We start from the raw sequence: 19186 nt of genomic DNA on the forward strand, positions 1-19186 counted from the left end.
ACGTAAAAAAACCCCCACAAAAACACCACACATTTTTTCCACAACTCTGCTCCACAGCAAACCCTTCTCTTTTTAGGTGAATATAAGATTCTGAATTATCAAGCTTGCAAACAAATCAACTTTTTAGTCCCAGAACAAGCTCTATGGTGCCACTGGTAGGGTAAGCTTCCATACACCACCCAACTAATACCTTCACTTGGTAAGGGTGAGACAGGCAAGTCAGTTTCTAGGCCCACATAATTCTTGAACTGTGCACTGAGCTGGCCAACACAGTTGTCATGCTAACAAATATGACAATGGTTTCTATGATGGAGAGATCTTTCTGTGAGGAACTGGACAGAGATCACCAATGGCTTGTCTAGATCCGTGATGTCCAACATGCTAGCCACTAGCCATATGTGGCCATGTGGCTGGTTGAGTGTGGCTAGCTGGAACACAAAATTATTTACATTTTCAGAATAATTTGGCTAGTTCAGAACTGATTGGACACTATGGGTCTAGATGATGGGGGCTTCCGCAGCATACATACAGACTCACAGATATGCAGCTGTCACCCATATCTATAATTGTGGCACAAGTACAAATGTGAACTGCTCCACTTCGGAAGAAACAATCTTGGACACATACTAAATGGAAAATGACTATCTAGGGAAAGGATCTGGGGGTTGTCCTAGTGGATCCCAAGCAGAAGAGGAGTCAAAACAATGTAACGATGTTGCTAAAAAAGCCAACATAATTCTGGGATGTATTAGAAGGCTTGTTGTGAACAACACACACACAGTATTTTTTCTAATTAAGGTTTCCACCGGAGTACAGTGCCCAGTTCTAGGTGCCTACATTTCAGGAAAAATGTGGACAAACTGGAAAAGAGCAGTAAAAATGATTTAAGGTCTGGAACACATGAACTATGAGGGAAGACTTTTAAAATTGCATTTGTTTAGTCTGGAGAAGGGAAGATTGAGGGCGAGACATGATGATAATTTTCAAGTACTTAAAAGGTTCTTAGAAGGAGAAGGAAAACGGGTTTTCTTCTTAACCTCTGATGATAAACCAAAGCAGCAATGGACTTACACTGCAAAAAGGACAGTGTAAGTTGGACATTAGGGGAAAAAAAAATCTTCTTGTAAGGCTGATTAAACACTGGAATGATTTGCCCAGGGAGCTTGTGGAATCCCTGTCATTGGAGATTTTTAAGAGCAGGTTAGACCAGGAAGGTCTTCCCCCCCCCCCCCACTTCCCCCCACCCATTGACTATTTTATATATAAAACTATGGAATACTTGAACTGTAGAGCACTTGAGATAGTCTTAGTCCTGTACAAATACTGTGTTAGTTGATGTTCCCCAGACACCTGAGCATAGTTTAAACACAAAAACTTCATCTGACTATTAAAACTAACAACAATTACTGCTTTTCAACATAAATAAGTACAGGTCTTTCACGTGCACAATGTCTACTCTATAGCAGAGTTTAGTTTTAGCTCAAATGCAACTGTATGGCATTTAAAAATAGTCTTCACATATTAAGAAACATACACACATACACCATTTCAAAAGTGGACAACGCTGATGCAGTATTTAAGGGGGAACATTCTAACACTTCACTAATATCAACAAGGACCATCCTTTTGCATTCATGAACCTTATGTTTAAAAAAGCAAAACATTCTGCGATGAACACGGGCTACTGTTTTATACTGCATTTACATTAGATTGCTGCGTGCACCATCAGCTTTAAAGATCACGAAGAGGGATAATCAAAAATTGCCAGGCTTAATCCTGATTTAACCTCACCCTTAATTATTAAAAATGGTTAAGCACTTACCATAATGTGATTGAAATGCCTGTGGTTTTACGACCTGATTACAGTGGTTACACATCACCAAATAGAAATCATCATGAGCCGGGCAAAGACCAAATATTGGCATATCTAAAACAAAAAGACAAAGGGCATATCTCTCAGCTGCTTACAATTACTGAAAAACAATGGTGTTAGAAGGCCATATGATGCTATCACTGAACTATCGTTTATAGCACATTTCAATGCATTCTGAAAGTGAGAAAAAAGAATGTTAACTACCATTGTTAGGTTAGTGTTGAAATATTACACACACCACATATTTTCCATCCAAGGTAAGTATCCCATCTCGGTTTTCTCCCCTCCCCCTTTTGTCTTTCTTTTTCTCTCCAGCATCTGAAGTGAGGTGTAGCTCACTAAAGCTTAAGCATTAATATCCTAATAAATATCTTTAAAGTGTCACCAGACTCTTTGTTGTTTTTATAAAATAAAATTGACTGTTGCTTATAGACCTCTACCAGCAATCTGATCTAGGAGTAACTATTTCATACCAGATGCAAATAGATTACAAAAATCATTATATTGTGATGACTACAATGTAAGATATGCTTTATGTATTCAGAAAGCAGTTTAAGTTCTATTACACTTTCTTCAAATAAACTAACTTGAAGGCTGTTTTCCATTTATAATTTTCTAACCATTTTAAATGCACAGTCATTTACCAAGCAGTATTATGTGTCTAATGGTCTTATTTGTTTAACAGTGCATTATATTCCAGCCATCTGGTACCAGAGATCTATGTAACAGGCATATAAGAGGGAGAAAGAGATAACAGTATGTCAGTGCGTATATGTATTTCAATGATAAGCACACATACTTTCAGTCATTTCAAGTAAAATTAGTTTCGCCAATACTTTTATGAAAACCAGTCCCTTCAGAGAATTGCTTAATGTTTAAACACTTGCCAGTGGTTCAAAAAGAAAAAAACCTCACAAAACTCACAACAACCCCAACCCCAAAATATAGCTAAGTATATAAATACAGTCTCCCAAAGATACATGGCCTAATGCAAAAGTAACATTAAAAAAATTGTTACTAATTTCAATTGTTAAAAGTTGCTTTTTACCTTAAAGAACACTAAAATAAAATGTGTCCATTTCTATGCAAATATTAACATATAATTAAATGTAACACAATTATTAATTTAGCACTGACTATAATGTTACAGTTTTTAAACATGAACATGTCTCAGGATTACGAAAGAGATTTCATATATTTTACAGGCATAATACATTCTGGAAATTAAAGACATTTGAATAATGTAAATATTTAAAATTGTGTTCATAACATGTAGCCCTTTCCTGTGGAAATGAATATGGCCACGACCTTGCAAGATGATCTACATGTGCAGATCCTTGCATTCATTTAGAAACACACTTTCAACAGGGCTCTCCACAGATCATCTGCTAGAATTAGGCCCTACATTTGTAATAAAATATGATACTTTCAAATGCAAGCATATTTTCTGCCTTTAAAAAAAAACAACCTTTAACTTTTTAAAATGTTTATCTGAATTTTAGATTAAAATTATATAAAACAAACACCCCATAAAATGGCTGCCATTGAAATAATTTGTTTACACAGATGGGGCTAAATCAAATATGGATTGAATATGAAGGTGATAGATCACATCTACATTCAATTGTTTTAATTTTCTCTCGTATATTTATATTTTAAGGGCCTATCTAAATCATAGCTACTTATATAGAAATTGAAATTACATTAAAAGATATTAAGAGCACGACCGTAATTTGATACATGATCAGGATCAGCCATTTTATAATTTGAGTAAATACAAAGTCAAGCTTGTACATAAACAATTTAGGAGATGTCATTCGAGAAATATATGATGAAACATAAGAAGAGGACATTTAAAATTACTGTGAACTGGGCAAAGCACAAGCAAATACCTAAAAACCAGGGGATGGGCTAGCTTAATGAACAGCTACTTGCCAATATGGCTATCCCAAGAAATATTAAATTGCTTCATGAAAGTAACGGCACAAGCAGAAGAAAGCCATACGGTGAGATTCGGGGATGTGCCTCAGACATGGCACTCAACTCTCAGCCTCGGTGGAGGGGACTAAGCATGACATGCTTTTAAGCCACCTGGGTGCCTCCTTGCTACTGGGCTACTCGTGGGGCCAAAGAGACACGTGGTGGAAGATGGGCAGCTCGCAAGGCTGGTTAAGTGTCAGCATGGGACTGCCTTGTGGGCTTCAGTGCTAAGTGATATGGCTTCTACTCCTGATACTTCTTCCAGCCCCCTAACATCCCCCACACTAGTGACGTTAGCAAACCTTTATTTCTGTAAGTGTGTGTCTAAGACTACGGAGATTTTTTTCGAAAAAGTGGCCTTTTAAAAAAAAAAAAAAAAAAAAGAAGCTTCACCTGCATCTAGACTGCCATCGCGTTCTTTTGAAATTAAATCGAAAGAACACAGCTTTTTTTTTTTAGATCAGTAAACCTACTTTTACCAGGAAGAACGCCTTCTTTCAAAAGAGCTCTTTCGAAAAAAGGCGTTCTTGAATGCAGACAGGGCTTTTTCAAAAGAGCGTCCAGATTGCCTGTGTGCTCTCTTTCAAAAAAGTGTATCGCTTTTTCGAAACTCTTGTGGCTGTCTAGATGATCTCTTTCGAAAGAGGCTTGTAGTCTATATATACCCTAAATGTGTAAGCGCTGAATTTTTTCAGTGGTTCCATGTTTAAATGCAGGGAGGGAAGGAGGAAGCATATCAGTTAATTGTGTAAAAAACTAAACATTAGCATCACTACCCCACACCAGGGCTTATGATGGGGTCCTTGGAAATCAGACTTACAGGTGTGCTCCACAGAACCCAAGTAACACATGGGAGGGAACAAAGAGAGATTTGATTACATTGTAGGCTACCCCTCATTTCAAACAGAATGCTAAAGAATGGTTGCCAATATGGGGGAATATTGCCTATTCCCACTTAATTGGCAAGAGAGAAAGGACTTCTTGATGCTAGTAGTTTGAGCAACCGACATTCTAAATATAATAACCTTTTATGAATATGTACGATATATCAAGGTATAGTTTCAAAGTACGGGTGAATTATCTGAATGGTTCAAGGTTCGCCAGAAATTTTCATGTAGATAAAACAGTATTCCTGCCTAAGTCTGAAATTCCAGAGCAGTTTCCACATAATATGGGCGTTCCTTTTTCAGAACATATGGAAGGAATACATACATAAAAGGAACATTCGGAATAAATTAGTTTTATCATCCGGCGAGAATAAAAGCACAGGACAGATTTTCAGAAGTGTGTACGTCAGACTCCTGATCTACTCCATAATCATCTAGTTTAGGATTTTATGTTGCTGCCCTTCAATATAATACCTCAGTGCCTTCCAATAGCAGGGTGCTCTAGTGAACTTCATGGAAGCCCTGGCTCTTCTGTTTTGGGGCAAAACTCTTCTTAAAAATGTTAATTTTATTTTTTTAATTTTTTTTAAGGTTGGAGGGTGGGTATCTGGAAAGACCAATGCTGTGAGTTTTATTCTTGCTCTGGCATCAAGACTTTTTTGAGGAGAAAGGTTTTGCAGCATTTCCTAAAGACAGACTCTAGATTCATAAAAGAACATAAGGACGGCCATACCGGGTCAGACAAATGGTCCATCTAGCCCAGTATCCTGTCTGCTGACAGCGGCCAATACCAGATGCCCCCAAGGGAGGGAACACAACAGGTAATCCTCATGTGATCCCTCCTCTGTCACTCATTTCCAGACAGAGGCTAGGGACACCATTCCTACCCATCCTGGCTAATAGCCATTGATCAACCAAACCTCCATGAATCTATCTAGCTCTTTTTTGAACCCTGTTAAAGTCCTAGCCTTCACCACCTCCTCTGGCAAAGAGTTCCACAGGTTGACTGCGCTGCGTGAAGAAAAACTTCCTTTTGTTTTAAACCTGTCGCCTTTTAATTTCATTTGGTGACCCCTAGTTCTTATATTGTGGGAACAAGTAAATAACTTTTCCTTATTCACTTTTTCCACACCAGTCATCATTTTATAGACCTCTATCATATCCTGCCCCCTCCCCCCCCCCCGCCATCTCCTCTTTTCTAAGCTGAAAAGTCCTAGTCTTTTTAATCTCTCTTCATATGGGACCCATTCCAAACCCCTAATAATTTGTGTTGCCCTTTTCTGAACCTTTTCCAACGCCAATATATCTTTTTTGAGGTGAGGCGACGACATCTGCATGCAGTATTCAAGAAGTGGGCATACCATGGTTTTATATAGAAGCAGAAAGATATGTTCTGTCTTATTCTCTATCCCCTTTTTTAATGATTCCCAACATTCTATTTGCTTTTTTGACTGCCACTGCACACTGAGTGGATGTTTTCAGAAAACTATCCACGGTGACTCCAAGATCTCTCTCTTGAGTAGTTGTAGCCAAATTAGTCCCCTTCATATTGTATGTATATTGTATTGTGTAATCAACTCTGCCAATTTCTTCCAGAGCTGGATCCTGTTAGCCAAAAGTGCTCTGTCCTCAGCTCTCCTACATATCATATTGGAATATAGGACAGTGCTGTCCCACAGGAATACAACTGCCTCGAAGGATCGACAATTGATTTTCAGTCTTTAATGTAGCTGGGGTCGCCCATTCATGAAGTGCTCTGACAATCAAATCCAGGGCTTAAAATGGCATCTATGGGACTTCACCGCAGATGCAACGTGCTCAGTGTGAATTAACTATTTACCCAAATTAAGAGAGACTCAATACCCAGTCTGAGTAACATTTATAGACTCGCAGAAATGTAAACTTGGCTCAAGAAGCCACCAAGTCCAACCCCCGGCACTGAGAGAGGAGCATATAAACCCAGACCATCCCCGACAGGTGTTTGTTTAGCCTCTTCTTAATCTCCAATAATGGGGATTCCAAAACTCTCCTGGGAAGCCTACTGCAGGACGTAACTTCCTTTGCAATTAGAGCTTTTCCTAATGTCTAGGGTAAACCTCTCTTGCTGCAGACCAAGCACGCTACTTCTTGTCCTTCCACCAGCAGGCACAGAGAACTATCAACCCCTGTTCTCTTCATAACAACCCTTACCATATGTGCAGAACTTATCAGGTCTCCTCTCAAGTCTTAACCTTTTTACCTTTCCTCATATGCCAAGTTTCTAAACCTTATATCGTTTTGGTGCTATCCTCTGGACTGCCCAGTTGTTCATTTCCTGAAGTGTGGCGCCCAGCACTGGACATGACACTCCAGTGGAGGCCTCCCCAGTGCACAGTAGAGCAAGAGAGTTACTTCCTGTGTCTTATACACAACACTCCTGTCAACACCACCCAGAGGGATATCAGCCTTTTTTGCAAATGCATCACATTGGCGGCTCATATTCCATTTGTGATTCACTACAACTCCCAGAGCCGTTTTCAGCAGCTGGTGTAGTCTGCACATTTTCAGAGCATGTTCTTCACTCCATTATTCAAATTACTGATGGTAAATGGCCCCTACAGTGCTCCAATAGATATGCTCTCCCAGTTTGATAATGAACCATTGATAACTGCCCTTTGAGTAGTCTCCATCTGGGCACCTACCTTCCAGTAGTTTGATCTAGATTGCATTTCCCTAGTTTGGTTAGGAGAATTTAATGTGGGATTGTGTTGGAAGCCTTCCTAAAATTAAGATATGTCATATCTACGGCTTCCACCCATCCACTAGACCGGTAACACCATCAAAGTAGAAAAATATGTTGTATTTCAATTGTTCTTCTTATTCTTAACATATTAACTTCCTCAGTGTGGGATACTATTGACAGAACACTCACTTCTCTGCAAGGTGACCAGAGAACCGCAAACATGGTGTGTGTACTTCTTTTTGATGTCACACAAACACCTTCCTTCTGCTCCATCTGTTCATTCTTTCGAGAAAAACGGGTATGGAAACATACCCACTCTGAGCAGAATTTCCAGCACGTAACGACCAAAGTTGGCGTGAATTTCAATGCCCCCACTGCTCACAAGAACAGAGAACCGAGGTAGGGTGGAAGCACTGTGCTACATGAAATGAATACAGCAGGTGGTCTGAGAATTAGATCCTGGCAGATTCTCTTTTGCAACAGCAGGCTAAATCCAAAATTCTGTATTTAAAAACCACACAACAAGATATACATTTAGATAAACCTTACACCAAGAACTTTTTTGAAAAGTAGAAATATTCTGTAGCTCAAATACTTACAATTCTAATTTTGAAAATTCTAGGAAAACAGTTCCAAAGAGCTATTAAATAAATTGAGTGAAAAAGAGAGCAAATTCAGGAGAGAATAATTTGAATACAAAGTAAAACTAGGTAAACCTTAAAAAAAAAAAAAAGGCATTCACTGTATACTGACCTCAAGGGAGGTGCACACACAGGTCTTGGCAGCTCATACAAATCGACGAACTCCACTTTCAACTCACATCATTACCACTCAACTACTTAGATAACAGGGTATCATCTAATTTAGCTTTTAAGAGCCTTTTGGAGTGTTCGTGTCACAAATCCAAGTGCTTTGCCATGCTGTCTAGCACTTCATCTTCATTTATATTGGGGCCAACAAATGTATTTTACTTGTTGTGTATGGATGGAAAAACTGAAGAATGGAACCAGGACTGGCCACAGACTTCGCCAGTCCGTGTGGTGGCAGGGTGAGGGGTGGGTGAGGCCCCAGGCAGAAGGGGCAGGGTGAAGGGAAGCCAGCCCTCAGCACCATCCGGACCATGCTACGCCTCCCCCAGCCAGCCATTAGTGCTCTCCAAACCACACTGTGCGGGACTCCAGGAGGAATTAAAGGCCCCACAGCTACTGCTGTGGTAGTGGCGGCAATCCAGGCCCTTTTAAATTGCCGGGTCCCAAGTCCTGCTATGGTCTCCTCCACCCGTTAGTCCTGAATGGGGCTAATGCAAGCTATCCAAGGTGGGGGGAAAATCACAGTAATGACTATCAAAATTATTCTTAAAATATGTAAAGTGAAATCCTTAGCATTAGTTTATTACTATTTGAATTTCAATATTGCCTAGAAATCACAAACAAGCTCAGGACTCCATCGGGCTAGGCACTGGACAAAAATATAACAAGAGGTAGTCCCTATCCTACGTGGTTGGAAGAGTGCCTCCAACATAAGCCCGTCTCAGAGGTCTGGTAGGAGACCTGGATTAAAGTAGCCTTCAAAACTTGGCTGCTCTAAAGAAAAGTTACACTGTGCACAAGAGGCGTACTCTGCTCCCAGAATCTGGCAACAACAGGGCTGATCTTGCAGAAATGCACATTCCTATGAAGCGCTAAGCACAGAACACACACACACACACACACACACACACACACACACTCTCCCCCGCCCCCCCGAAGGATGGTCTCAGAACACCCAATACCAAGGATGGTACAGACACAGTCCCCAAGAGTAACAGGAACATATCAACTCCTAAAGACAAGATCAGAATGACGATGTGATGGACAGAGATGTACAAGGCGACGGGTGGTTACTGGCTACATTGCAGGGCGTTCGCTATGTCTGAAGGGCAATACTGTTTGTACGGATATATAAAATGGCATCTCAGCAGGAGTATCTTTGGACAGCCTAGAGAGCAGCGGAAAGTCCTGCCACTGAACGAGCAGCATCCACTGTTATGCACATACAGGCCGTCCCAACATACGTTCCAAAAAATTTGGACTTAAACAGCGAAACAATTTAAAGTGGGGAATTTTTTTCCTGTGACTGACTTCCATTTGCACGAACCGAGGTTCTTCTCCCTCGTGACAAAAGTAAGGAATGGGAAGACTTATAACGCATCGGTTCCTACAAGCGTCAACAACTTAAGTCAATGGTCCCCAACCTTTTGGGGCTGCCGGGCGCCCGGGGGCGGGGCTGCCCATGTGCTGCGCACCCGGGGCTGGCGCCACCCCTGTGCCATGTACCTGGGACCAGTGCCACACCTGTGCCACGCACCTAGGGGCTGGCACCGCCCACACGCCGCGTGCCCTGTGCCGGCACAGCCCTTGCACTGTGCACCCAGGGGTCGGGGCCGCTCATGCACCACACTCCTGGGGCCGGCACCGCTCCTGTGCCACATACCCAGGGGCGGGGACGCTCAGATACCATGCGCCCAGGGCTGGCACAGCCCATGTACTGCTCGCCTAGGGGCCAAGTCGCCCATGTGCTGTGCGCCCAGGGGCCGGCACTTCCCATACGCCGCATGCCCAGGGGCGGGGATGGCCCCGAACACTTGGCAGGTGCGCAGAAATGGCCCAGTGGGTGCCATGGTGCCCGCGGGCACCGCGTTGGGGACCACTGACTTAAGTGCACAACGGATGTCTATCAGGGTGACTTACAGCTGGGACACCCTGCCCACGTATTAGTGGTCCACTAGAGTCTTCAGGATACTAGCACTGTTCTTCATCAACTAAAAACCTGGCTGGGTGCCTTCATACCTTACCGGATCTTGTGATCATTGTCGGACAGTTCACTCAAGGTGTGCGGTGCCAACTGTGCACACAGAGCCAGGCCAGCACCCAGGGAGCACAAACACATGCAGCTGAATATCAATCAACACCCTGGCCATCTCACAATCTGACTAGACAAGGCAGACAGGGAATGGGAGAAAGGAAGTTTGTGTTATCTTTTCACAAACAGGAAACCAAGGCCTACCGAAATTAAGTGGCGCGCTCAGGGTTGCACAGGAAATCTGTGGCAGAGCCAAAAAATGGAACCCAAATTTCCCGAGTCCCAGTTAAGCACACACCTAGTGCTGGCATGTTAGAGGGATAATTTTCTTCCTCTTTATGGACCTGATTTTGAAATAATTACTGCAGCATTATTCAAACGGAGCAAAAAGCAGTTTTCAGAGAAACTGCATCTTTAGTTCAGAAGAGGAATTTAACCTTTGGAATGGAGAAACAGCCATACCATCATACGCGTATATTGTGCAAGAAGTATATTATAATTACCAGACAATCTAGAAATTTTTTTACACAAAGACATTTCAACGCCAAATGCCTATTGTGAACTATGAATCCTTCACGTGGTTTCTTGACCACATTTTCCTCATATAGAATTTGCAAAATTTTGTAACTGATGGCATATAAGACTATACTTTTCTGTTCATCTGATTCGACGCCATGTAAATTCAATCTTCATTTCAAAGGCTAATGCAGCTCAGACCACGCCAGTTCCATTGTATTATTACTTTGAATATAAAGATACCCTTTTAAAATACTTAACAGTAAAGCTCATGCCTCTCAGAAGTGAGCCCACACCTGTGACCTACACATTCATTTCAAGGCAGGGCTACTGTAACTTGCAACATGTAGGGCTGTCGGTCAAGGCCAAACCAAAAATTTCACTTGAGTGCTGCAACTTTTATTTGTTAATAGATGTAGTATTTACATGAGCCCAATGAGGAAGCAGTATCTTTTGCAGATGGTGGGTATCATAGGAGCTGAACTAAATCAAAGCAGACTTCAGATGCCTTTACTACCAAAGTACATCCTGTGAGCACCACACGGGTTTCTCCCTGTCAATGCGAGCAACTTGGCTGCATTTCCTGCTGTTGTGTATGTTCTTCACAGGTCAAGCCTTTGCAGTGAATCTGAGAGCAGCTATATTTGGCCTACAAGCCACACTTACGTCTTCTCTGGGAGTCTGGGGTGGGATTATTTTCATTCCAGTGTTGTGTTTTACTCTTGGTTTCTAAGAAATCCTGTCCCCTAGCTTCCTACTGCTGTATTCTTCACAGATGAAAGAATTGTCCATGCTATATACTCAAAGATCTTGACAACTTGTTGCATTACTGCACGTTTATTTCAGAAACAAAATGCTTTATACTACAGATACGCCTCTCTGGTCTTGCAACTGGACCATGGATGTTGCCAAACCAGAGCACCCCAGGGGCTAGGAGTGAGGGCCAGCCGAGAGCCTGATGGCAGAGCGACTGGGAGCAGAGCCGGGGGCGGCCGGGAGAGTTGCCAGGGCTGCTGGTGCTGTTGGCCAGGAAGCAGGCAGCTCCTCAGGAAAGCCTAGAGCCCTGCAGCAGGTTGCCAAAACTGACCTTCCCTTGTCCAGCAAACTCCCTCACTGGATGCCAGATGAGGGAGGTCCAACCTGCAGCCAAAAACCAAGTGCAAAATAGCATCTAGAGAAGAGGAAAACGGTTGCTCTCGAAAGGGCAGTTTGAAATAACCCACTGAACCACGTAGCTAGCTCCCTGCGAAAGCCAAGTGCTTTGGATACTGGGCCCTTGCCTTGTGTTCTCCACATATTTTTCGTACTCTCTTTTCAGCCCCATTTCACTGGGGAAATTCCTGCTCCCAGGCATAAAAGCGAATAGCATCCACGTATTCCTGCTCCAGGATAGATCATGGGCAATGCAAATGTTTTTTATGTTAATCTCCAGCTTTGGCACCATTCTGCAGCTGATTCCTAGCTCCAGTGCACTCCACACACTCTCCCGATCTCATCTCCAAGCTAGCACACTGACCCAGCGTCACCTGCATCCTTAAGAAGGGGCTCAGGGCAGAGGGACGAGGGTGTCGGGGATGCCGAAGTCAGAATTGGGGATTGTGTGTGTGTAGAGAGGTGGATGGAGGGACTGAAGCAGCCCTCCCCCCCGAGATTCATACCGGGGCTGCTTGCTCTTCCCGGCCCTGTCAGGAACTGAGCGCAAAGCGTTCCCTGCGTTCCCCAGCCAGAGTGACGAAAGCAGCAAACTGTGCCCTTTCCCCCTTGCTCCCTGCTGAAGGGGAACAGCCAGCAATGCTCCCGCATGAATTGGGGAAAAGGGAGGAACATTCAGCCTCTCCAGCCTCTCTAGAGTGAAGGGGCGGAGGCTTGGGGATGGGGCAGTCCCATATGGGGGAGGGAGGGATCCCTAGCCAGCTCCTTTTACCTGCTTGGTGACTGCTTCTCAGAAAACCACACAGAAAAGCGAGAGAATCCCATTCCAGGCACATCCCATTTTCCTGGCACAATGAACGAGGGATGTTAAAATTAGATTAATCCACTAATCGAACAATCGATGGAATTTCCATAGACTATTTGGTTAGTCGGTAAGGACGCTTCCGCTTTGAAATATAGCAAGAGCTGCCCAGGGGGTCTTGTGCATTTCAAAGATTGAAATGCCACATGGAACCTGGGGCCAGTGGTGAGTTTCCCCACTCACTCCGAGTTCCCCTGATGAGGCTCTTGTACATTTAATCGCTCAAGCACTGCATGGAGCCCGGGGTCAGCGGGGACCGGCCCCGGACTCCATAGGCATTTCAATCTTTGAAATGCACGAGAGCAGCAGGGACTCTTGTACATTTCAAAGGTGGAATGCTGGAGCTGGCTTTTAGGGACATTTACAATATCTACCACCCACTCAGACAAATTTTGATTCCAAAATTGCTCTGGGGGCAACTCTGAGTTAGCTTCAATGCTGAATCTGAAATAGTGGAAAAAAATCTAGTGGAAGAGATCAAAATGAGACCTAAATCTGACTGCTTTCAGAAACTAAAGCACACAATTTCTCTTTTTTGCAGAAGTCGGCTCACTGCAGTTTAAAAACCCTGAGATGATGAGAGTCAAACTGAGGAAGAGAAAGAGAAAGCAAAAGGGCAGAACACAGCAAGGCTGAGGGGAAACTACAGTACTTCTTATCTGATTTAAAGGATACAAATCTGAAGATAGATTTAAGCATAAACACTACCCATAAAAATACAGCATTAATATTTCCAGATCTAATCTTTCCGGAGCGCCACCTTTCACCCTGTATGTATTTTCTAATTAAAAATAGCTTGGTAAAACTACATAAAAATAACCAGGCCAGACTAATGTAATATTAACAATATGTTGGTGTGGTTGCTATTTAATATAAAATGGCAATGTGTTTTCCACAGGATGATGCAAACAGCAAAATGTTCCAAGTATCAAGAACATCCGAATTCTACAAAAAGGTGGAAGAAAATGCCTTATGTACAATATAAATCTACTATTACAGTTTTTAATCAAGTACAGTATTGCTCACTGTAATGTAACATAATAGATAATCCACATAATTTCCCATTAAATACACATCTTCTGAAAGATTGGGGAACTGCAGTTATATTTAGCTTTCAATTAATAGCTTTGTGTTTGGCCCTAAAACTCCACAGAAAGAGTCCCATTGACTTCAACAGGTTTAAAACTAATAAACTATTAAAACTATTTTGGAGAAACTCGGCAAATACAAATTCAAAAAAACCCAAATACCTTTAAAACAAGATACTTTAAGAAACCATTGAGGATGTTTTGCCAAACTGAAAACAGATTACACAAAGGATACCTTGTGTCTCATTCAGTTCAAGGAAAACTTAACTTATAAAGTAACTTTTTAGTAAAGTGCATGGAAAGCCATCATGGATACTTGAAGACATTTCTTTTCATATTGACTCTGTCTTTTCTATTCCACTAAAATTAATTAGGGTTCAAAATAAATTGAATGCACCATGTTTTAATTTGATTTTAAGTGTTATTTGAGTATTTAGTAAGCTAACAGTTACAATTATCACATAAAAGGATGTTAAATATAGGAGTCAAAAATACAACTGTATAATGTCAAAAGTTCGTAAGGTGACTCCAACACAGATGTAGGATATGAAACTATTCAACACCTTGTTTAAAAAAATACATTACTAACTCTTGCCATTTTTATCTTGAGTCTTGCAGTACATTTCTGCTGGAGCCAACTTAACCACAATATCTCAGCTTCTGTTTAAAATAGAAAGGATGTTTGTAGACCTCATGGTGATGGGGAAAAGTGTGAACCCTAAAGGCTGAATACCAGGAGTCAAATAAAACAAACCATTGGTTATTTTTTAATTCTCGTAACTTGAGGTGGTGAGTTCAAGTCCTGATTTTGGACATTTGAGGTTGGCCATTTCAGTTTAGCATCGGGGCAATATATTTCAAATGGAAAGCATTTGTTTAAATGCAGTTTAACTGGCACTGGTTTCTACCACCGGGTTTATAGTCAGCACCATCAACAAGACAAAACAGTACTAAAACCCCATTTTGTTTTGTTTTTTAAATGTTCCACTAAGTTCGACTGGATATGTGGGGGATATCAGTTGTCACAATCACATAATTTTCATGGTACAGGTAAGACTTGCTCTTCGGGGCAGGCACTGTGTTTGTACAGCCAGAGGTACATCAGGGAGGACTCCCGAACTCAGGATGTAACAACAATAAATAATAAATGCAAGAACTTACCCTAAATAAAGCCTGCCCTTGTCCTAAAACAGGTATTCCCTGTTTTTAGAGAGGCCAACTTCATCTTTGCACTAAAAACTTAAAGGAGACCTGGTGCCATCAAAGTTGGCATCACAAATTTAACTGCACCTTGTACACACACATTCAGCTTTCTGGAATGCTTACATATTTTTTAGATGTTTTATTGCCAAAACAATATGCTTCAAATACTATTTTTCAAGAACAGAGCCAACAGTTTAGCACTCATGGGCATTCACCGCTATCTATATATCAATATTAAAGTGAAATCAAATTGATGTCACACTTCTGTGTACTTTAGTGGTCAGTAATGTAATGAATTACATTTTTAACCCAATGCTCATTTTTAATTCACAAAGGATATCCGTCGAACCTTTGATAATACTGGCTACGTTTTAGGATATCAATAAGTTATTTCCCTGAATATAAAACAAAAATGTTTCTGGTAAAAATACTTCAGCTTTATCTTCATTTTCACAGGAATGTATTATTTAGTATGTAAGAATAATTTGTTTGCCCTATTAATAATATCTAAATATCTTCAAAAGGTGTTTTGAAACCAATGGAAATTTTCCCATTTCAAACATATTTAATATTCCTATAGGCAAAAGTTCAGCTCATTTGTTTAAAGAAGAAAATATTTTACCAATAGTCCCTTTACGTCTTTTAGTTTTGTGTGCATGTACACACATATACATATGTCTGTTTTTAAAACGGATTTCTGACCTTCATGGATAATAACAGTTCATTCACGTATATAATATGCGATTTAAAAATTAGGTGGTACATCAAATATACAGAAGATTAAAAAACAACAACATTGTGTTCTCTGCAATCTACTTTAACTTTGGTCACAGCAAAATAAAATTAGGAGATAAATACATGGTCAGTAATAGTCTAATTAACCCCTCCTCCCCCTCCAATGCAAGACAATACAAAGTGAGACAAACCTCATCTATAGCCTACTTCATTTTATGTATGTTAAGGACCCAACAGTGATCCATAGAGACCTGTCTAATCTAGTGCTTATATTTAAAAAGATATAACACTGCCAGACTGCATTACCTAAGAATAATCAAGTTAAAATGGGAGTTTGACTTTCCTTACTTTGCAAGAGATTTATATAATTAGTCAGTGAATATACATATAGTATAGCTTTGCCATTAGCAGTGGGAAAATTAAGGAATATGTATTGATTTTAAATCAGTGACAACTCTTTGGCTTGGGAGAGATGAAATAGATGAATTCATCCATCCTGATTTAGCGTCTTTTGAAACCATTTCACTTCAGGAAAACTGTAAACAAACATCGCATGCAGGCACATTTTCTTCTGACTTTTAAATGTGCATCTGCTGTCATTTGTGGATGCATATAGCATGAGCTCCTGCAAGCATCATTTGCATGGGCAAATCAGATACATGTTCAACCATCCCATTTGCATGCACAGATTTAGATGCTTTTTGAAAGTCTGGTTCTAATGTTTCCACTTTTGTTGTTGCAAATAATAAAGAACTTTAATTTAAGGATGAAATAAGGCAAGACAATGGACATTCCCCACAACATAAGACCACAGTTAACAATCATCAGAGATGCCTAAGCTGGAATTTACTTGGCATATGAGGGAGGCAGTTGCTGGCACAGGATTCTCCACAAGGACCCTTTGACTTTGGATTCACAACCCATCCCCACCTATGCAGTCTGAAATGGTCTAAATATGTAGATTTTCCGGGCACACTGTAAAGCTCATCTGTTTGGGAAGGCATTTAGGAGGAGATGGCTGCGAGACGGTTCTTTGGGGGACATAAAGATGAGATTTTATTTGCTAGTATGTTTTCTGATGGAAAAAGGGAGTGAAGAAAGGAAAGGCTGCCTATTTTGATTGTTTATTTTTATATTGCATTTTCAGTTAATGTAAGAATACGCAGAACTTAGCTGTTATATTTAAACCCAAATCTACTATATATTTAGCATTAGGGTTGCCAAGTGTCCAGTATTTACCCGGACAGTCCATTTTCGTGCTCTCTGTCCAGTAAAAAAAATTCCGAAAATACCGGACATATGCAATGTCCGGTATTTTCTGCTTTTCTGACTGGGCGCCCGACGGAAGCCTGGCAGGGGTGGGGGGAGTGGCTGGGGAGATGGGGTCGCAATTGGCGCTGGGAGCCCTCAGTTGGTTGTGTCTCCTTGCGTCTGACATAGGAGTGACGCCGTGGGGAGGAGGAGGAGCCCCATCCGTGCTCCTGGGCGCTGTTCAAGTACGTTGTGCAGCCGTAGCCCGGGAGAGAAGCCTGCGGGGGCTTTGTAGTTGCGTTTAGGCGCCTTCCATGGGCTCTCAGCCAGAACTGACTGGGGTGGAATTTCTGGGCTACCCAAAGACCTGGCTATGGGGGAGTCACCTCCTACCCACCCCTGCTGCCTGAGCTCAGAGTTCCCCGTGGCTGGCTGCCTCCCTCCCCACCATTGCGTTGCCCTGGGGTCTGCCTCTCTGCTTGGGGTAGCAGGCAGCTGGGCTGGACTCAGGCGCTGTATGACCCAGGCTCCCTTCTATGGGCAGGGAGCACGGGTAAGAGCCAAGCTAGATGCAGAGCTCTTCTTCAGGTCTGAGAACAGGGCTCGGTTTAGTGTTGCATCAGTGTTGCACCAGCAGCTCTTTAGCAAAGGTGCTCGGGTGTAGGGTTGCCAGCTGCCGGTATTGAACCGGACAGTCCGGTAAAAAAATTGTCCAGTATTTTCTGATTTTTTCCCAGCCAGGAGGCGAAAATCCCAGGTGCTTACCGGGTTCCGCAGGGGCGCAGTTATTTTTGTTGGGGGGGAGGGGTACTTGGTATTTTTTGTTAAGCCATCTGGCAACCCTATACATATTTGAGTTTCTGTCGGTGAGTCTGTTTCTTCAAGAACTCCTCCTAAATCTAAACGGTAAGAGCTAGGACCACTGACTTCGGTATACAGCCTCCTCTTATCATAACTTAAAGCAAGGTCGCAATGTGGTTGTGCTAGGACAATAGGAGGGGCCTAGAATGTGATTGTTTCTTGTAAAATGGACAGGGAAGGGTTTTCTAGCAGGCACCATTCTACTGCAGAATAACCACAAGGGGCAGCAAGGGGGGCAGAGATGAAGATCGGTTCAACTATAACCCCATTGGTCAAGCAGGTGACAGAGGAGGAGAAAGGGACAACTATTTGAGAGAATTTATCTGTTTATGGCTGGCTGTCCCTCACCCGGGGACAGGCATCCCTCCCCGGCTGTGCCCACTACAGCAGGCCATGGATTCGGGATGTCAACATGTAGTCTACTACATGATTAACCGATAAGCCTGGGTTTATTGGTTAATCCTGTCGACCACACGCACTACCTCCACTTATTGCCACTGCATGTGGAGCCTCTGTATTGGGGCAGGAGCTGGTGCTGGTGAGGAGCCAGCTTTTAAGCCGGTTCCCAACGAACACTGGGTCTGATAGAGCCACCTGCCCCCATCCCTGTACTGCTGCCTCTCTATCAGAGGCGGGAGAGGGGGAGGCAGACAGGAGCCAGTATGAGTGGGAAGCTGCTTTTAAGCCGGCTCTCCACATGTGCTGGCTCCACAGAGTCACTTGCCCCCCACAGAAGCGGAGGGGGGCCGGGGAGGCAAGAGCTGGTGCCCCCCCGTGCTGCTACCTCGAATAGAGGCAGCAGCACAAGGAGGGAAGGGGAGGCTGCTCCGTGGGATGCTGGTGCACACATGATTCAGAGGCAACAGTGCAGTGAACAGGGGGCTCCCTGGGAGTGGGGCCAGGAGCACACTGGCTGCCAGCCCCACCTCTGTGGACTATCGAATAATCGTGTAACCGGTAAAATCTGATGCAGTTACACGATTATTCAATTACATGCTATCTAACATCCCTGCCATGGAGAGGTGCTTCCCACTAGGCCCCAAGCGGCTGCAGTGACAGAGGGCTGGGATTGTCCTCTCTCCCCAGGGCACCCTGAACCTCTAACCCATAGCCCACCACACCAGAGCAATGATTTAAATGAAAAAAACAAACAAACATTATTTCAGTTAAAGACCTGAGCAACGCCGGGTAAGTCCTCTAGTCAATGAACAAAAC

The 19186-nt window shown here is 42.6% G+C and overlaps 1 protein-coding gene across 14 annotated transcripts in view; it reads right to left on the reverse strand.

Annotated features, from left to right (window-relative positions):
• ATXN7 (ataxin 7) overlaps nucleotides 1-19186 on the reverse strand; it is a 179769-nt gene that overhangs the window by 69226 nt on the left and 91357 nt on the right. For 13 of the 14 annotated variants that reach the window (XM_089781274.1, XM_075938494.2, XM_089781267.1 and 10 more), the window contains one exon: nucleotides 1823-1927. The exons of the other annotated variant lie outside the window; for it this stretch is intronic. In XM_089781274.1, the coding sequence (XP_089637400.1) occupies nucleotides 1823-1925 (103 nt within the window). In that variant the 5' untranslated portion in view covers nucleotides 1926-1927. The remainder of the gene's footprint in view (nucleotides 1-1822; nucleotides 1928-19186) is intronic. 14 annotated transcript variants of the gene reach the window in all.

This window comes from Pelodiscus sinensis, chromosome 11 (assembly GCF_052426305.1).
Source record: "Pelodiscus sinensis isolate ZL-2025 chromosome 11, ASM5242630v1, whole genome shotgun sequence".
Taxonomy (NCBI): Eukaryota; Metazoa; Chordata; order Testudines; family Trionychidae; genus Pelodiscus; species Pelodiscus sinensis.